This window comes from Canis lupus, chromosome 24 (assembly GCF_003254725.2).
Source record: "Canis lupus dingo isolate Sandy chromosome 24, ASM325472v2, whole genome shotgun sequence".
NCBI classification, from domain to species: Eukaryota; Metazoa; Chordata; class Mammalia; order Carnivora; family Canidae; genus Canis; species Canis lupus.
Genome location: NC_064266.1, coordinates 20,582,600 through 20,585,940, shown reverse-complemented (window position 1 = coordinate 20,585,940; position 3,341 = coordinate 20,582,600). Strand labels below are relative to the sequence as shown.

General features: G+C 54.1%; 1 protein-coding gene across 1 annotated transcript; it reads left to right on the top strand.

Moving 5' to 3' along the window:
* ZCCHC3 (zinc finger CCHC-type containing 3) lies at positions 1-2,958 on the top strand. Its single transcript, XM_025469616.3, has one exon. It carries the CDS (start codon positions 224-226, stop codon positions 1,436-1,438), a length of 1,215 nt encoding a protein of 404 aa, XP_025325401.1. The 5' UTR covers positions 1-223; the 3' UTR covers positions 1,439-2,958.
* Positions 2,959-3,341: the final 383 nt, after the last annotated feature.

Here is a 3,341-nt window from a genome sequence, read left to right as displayed (position 1 = left end):
GCGGCGCGGCCGTTACCCGGGGGCTCGGGGCCGGGGCCGGCAGCAGCGCGCCGCGGGTAAATACCTTCAGCTGGGCGGGGGAAAGGAGCGTCGAATTTCAAAAAAAAAAAAAAAAAAAATCCACACACACACCCCAAACCCCCCACAGCCCCGGGCGGGCGGGCGCGCGGATGGGCGCCCTTTGGCTGCGGGAGCGAGTGGAGGATGCTGGGAAGGAGGTAAAATGGCCACCGGCGGCGGCGCGGAAGAGGAGAGGAAGCGGGGGCGGCCGCAGCTCCTGCCCCCCGCGCGGCCCGCGGCCCGCGGCGAGGAGGCCGAGGGCGGCCGCGAGAAGATGGGCTGGGCCCAGGTGGTGAAGAACCTGGCCGAGAAGAAAGGCGAGTTCCGCGAGTCGCGGCCGCCGAGGCGGGAGGAGGAGGGCGGCAGCGGCGTGGGCGGCGGGCTCGGCTGCCCCGCGGGCCTGGCGGCGCCGGGCCTCGGCGACTTCCCCCCGGCCGGCCGCGGGGACCCGAAGGGTCGGCGGAGAGACCCGGCCGGCGAGGCGGCGGACCCCCGCAAAAAGAAGGGTGCAGCCGAGCCGGGCCGGAGGAAGAAGGCCGAGGCGGCGGCCATGGCGGGCCCGGCCAGGCCTGGCGCGGCCGAGGACGCGGCCGAGCGGCCCGCTCAGGACGAGCAGGCAGTGGCAGCGGGCCCCGCGGCGGGCCCGGGCAAGGGCCGCTTCCTCGTGCGCATCTGTTTCCAGGGAGACGAGGGCGCCTGCCCCACGCGGGACTTCGTAGTAGGCGCGCTCATCCTGCGCTCCATCGGCATGGACCCGAGCGACATCTACGCAGTCATCCAGATCCCGGGCAGCCGCGAGTTCGACGTGAGCTTCCGCTCGGCGGAAAAGCTGGCCCTGTTCCTCCGCGTCTACGAGGAGAAGCGCGAGCAGGAGGACTGCTGGGAGAACTTTGTGGTGCTGGGGCGGAGCAAGTCCAGCTTGAAGACGCTCTTCATCCTCTTCCGGAACGAGACGGTGGACGTGGAGGATATCGTGACCTGGCTCAAGCGCCACTGCGATGTGCTGGCCGTGCCGGTGAAAGTGACCGACAGGTTTGGGATCTGGACCGGGGAGTACAAGTGTGAGATCGAGCTGCGCCAGGGGGAGGGCGGGGTTAGGCACCTGCCGGGGGCCTTCTTCCTGGGGGCCGAGAGGGGCTACAGCTGGTACAAGGGTCAGCCTAAGACGTGCTTTAAATGTGGTTCCCGGACCCACATGAGCGGCAGCTGCACGCAGGACAGGTGCTTCAGGTGCGGGGAGGAGGGGCACCTGAGCCCTTACTGCCGGAAGGGCATCGTGTGTAACCTCTGTGGAAAGCGAGGACACGCCTTTGCCCAGTGTCCCAAAGCAGTTCACAATTCCGTGGCAGCTCAGCTAACTGGGGTGGCTGGGCACTGAACACCCGCCTGCCTGCCAGGGTGAACACAGAGCCAGCTTACCCCTCTTAAGTGCCAAAACTTTTTTTTAAACCATTTTTTATCGTTTTCGAAGGAGATCTTTTTAAATCTACAAGAGACATTTTTCTCTCGCTCTCTCTCTCTGCCTTTTTAAACCGAGTTTACTCCATTTCAGCCTTTTCTGAATTGGTGACTCTGTCATCAGTAACTACCGAGGACTGTAGTGTCGCCTCCCCCTTTTTAAAATTTTGTTTTCGTTTTTGTATCTGGGTTTGTTTTTTTTTTTTCGTGGTTTTGTGTGGGGTTGTTTTTATTTTTTTGTACTTTTTACTCCCCACGCCTTGTCTTCTCCCGGGATTTTCACCCATTGGGCTGCCTTGCTCATCTTTATGCCCCAGCACTGGGTACGGGGCCCACCACGTAGTAGGCACCCCATCAGTGTTTGTTGAATTGAGAACATTGTTGACTGTGGCTTCTGTCAGGGTGTCTACTTTTTGCAGCTCTTCCCCTCCCCTTTTAATTTGCTGCTTCTATTCTATGTGGTCTGAGAATTTGTGAAACCAGTGTTGTTAGAAGTGTATGTAATCTGAGTCAATAAGCTCTGAATGGTGGCCAAGGGCCTCTCTTATGGCATTAAAATGCATGGACTTTGGGACAGCTGTTCAGTGGCTCAGAAGCCATTTTTCACAGAATCATGGAATTAGAATTTTCTTGCTGGAAAGGAACTGAATATTGGTTTAGACCAATCCCTTGGACTTCCAACAGATGAAACAGGCCCATTGAGGTTAAATGACTGGGTCAAAATCACATAGCTGTCTGGTGCCAGAGCTAGCCTAGAGTAGAGTTCCCTGACCCCAAGCCCGGTGCTCATTCCACTACCTCTCACACTTCACAACATTTTCCTCAACACTTGAGGGCCCAGAAAGTCTGATCCCTCCTGAATGATGAGCCCAGAAGAATGCTAAGAAATCATCTGGAGGGAGAAGCAGAAAGGGATTTAGCAGGGCTTCTGAATACTTGGGAGATAAGGAAGGGACAAAGGAACATAATCTAGGATGCACTCATTGCTCCCTGGGGTGTCATATCTGGATTAAAGTGCCAAGTCCTTTGGGGCCTTACCCTTCATCGTTCATTGCCACCACTTAGAAATGGGGGTGCTCCTGAATAAGGAGACCTACCAGAGGTTTACATTTGCACCTTAGCCTCAATAGCTAGAAACCCCAGAGAAGCCTCTAACTGGAGCTCATCTACAATTTCCTGACTCGCAGGAGAAAGGTGATTTTAACCTGGAATCATAAGTAAGCTGTTAACTCTAAAATATGCTTGCAAAATAGGTCAAGCAAGAGGGCATTGGGTCAATAAGTGTTACCAAGTTAAAGTAGAAGAGACAGTACACTGCTTTTCTTTTTAGTCTTTGTTTTTCCTTTGCTTTATGTTTTGCTATTTCCTTGTGGCTTAGAATGTAAAATCGATTGTTAAAAAGTTTTGTTCTGAATAAATATTTATCTTTTGTATTGCTAACACTGTTGCCCTATCTCCTTTCAAAGTGTAAGATCCTCAGGTACACAGACTCTAGTTCAATCTATACTTCTACACATTTGTTTACGCTGCAACTACATTTCCAACCCCTGCTGGCTATACTTAGCACCTACTTTGTTGTGCCAGGCCCCTTGGAATTGTTTCCTAAACCCTGTGGATGCATTGCACTCAGCACATTGCAAAAACTCAAATTTTAAGCCTTAACTTTGCTCCAAGGAATCAAAATTGCTGGTGTGAGTGAAAATAGTTTTAGTAAGCAGCCCTAAGCAATTCTGATCCGCAGCCAGGTTTGAGGCCACAGTTCTGAATGGTACTAACTTGAGAGAGATGGATTCTGGCCTCAGGAGATTAAAATGGGGAAGGCA

Coding starts and splice junctions, on each gene's coding strand:
- ZCCHC3 (XM_025469616.3), top strand. CDS start 224: ATGGCCACCGGCGGCGGCGCGGAAGAGGAGAGGAAGCGGGGGCGGCCG.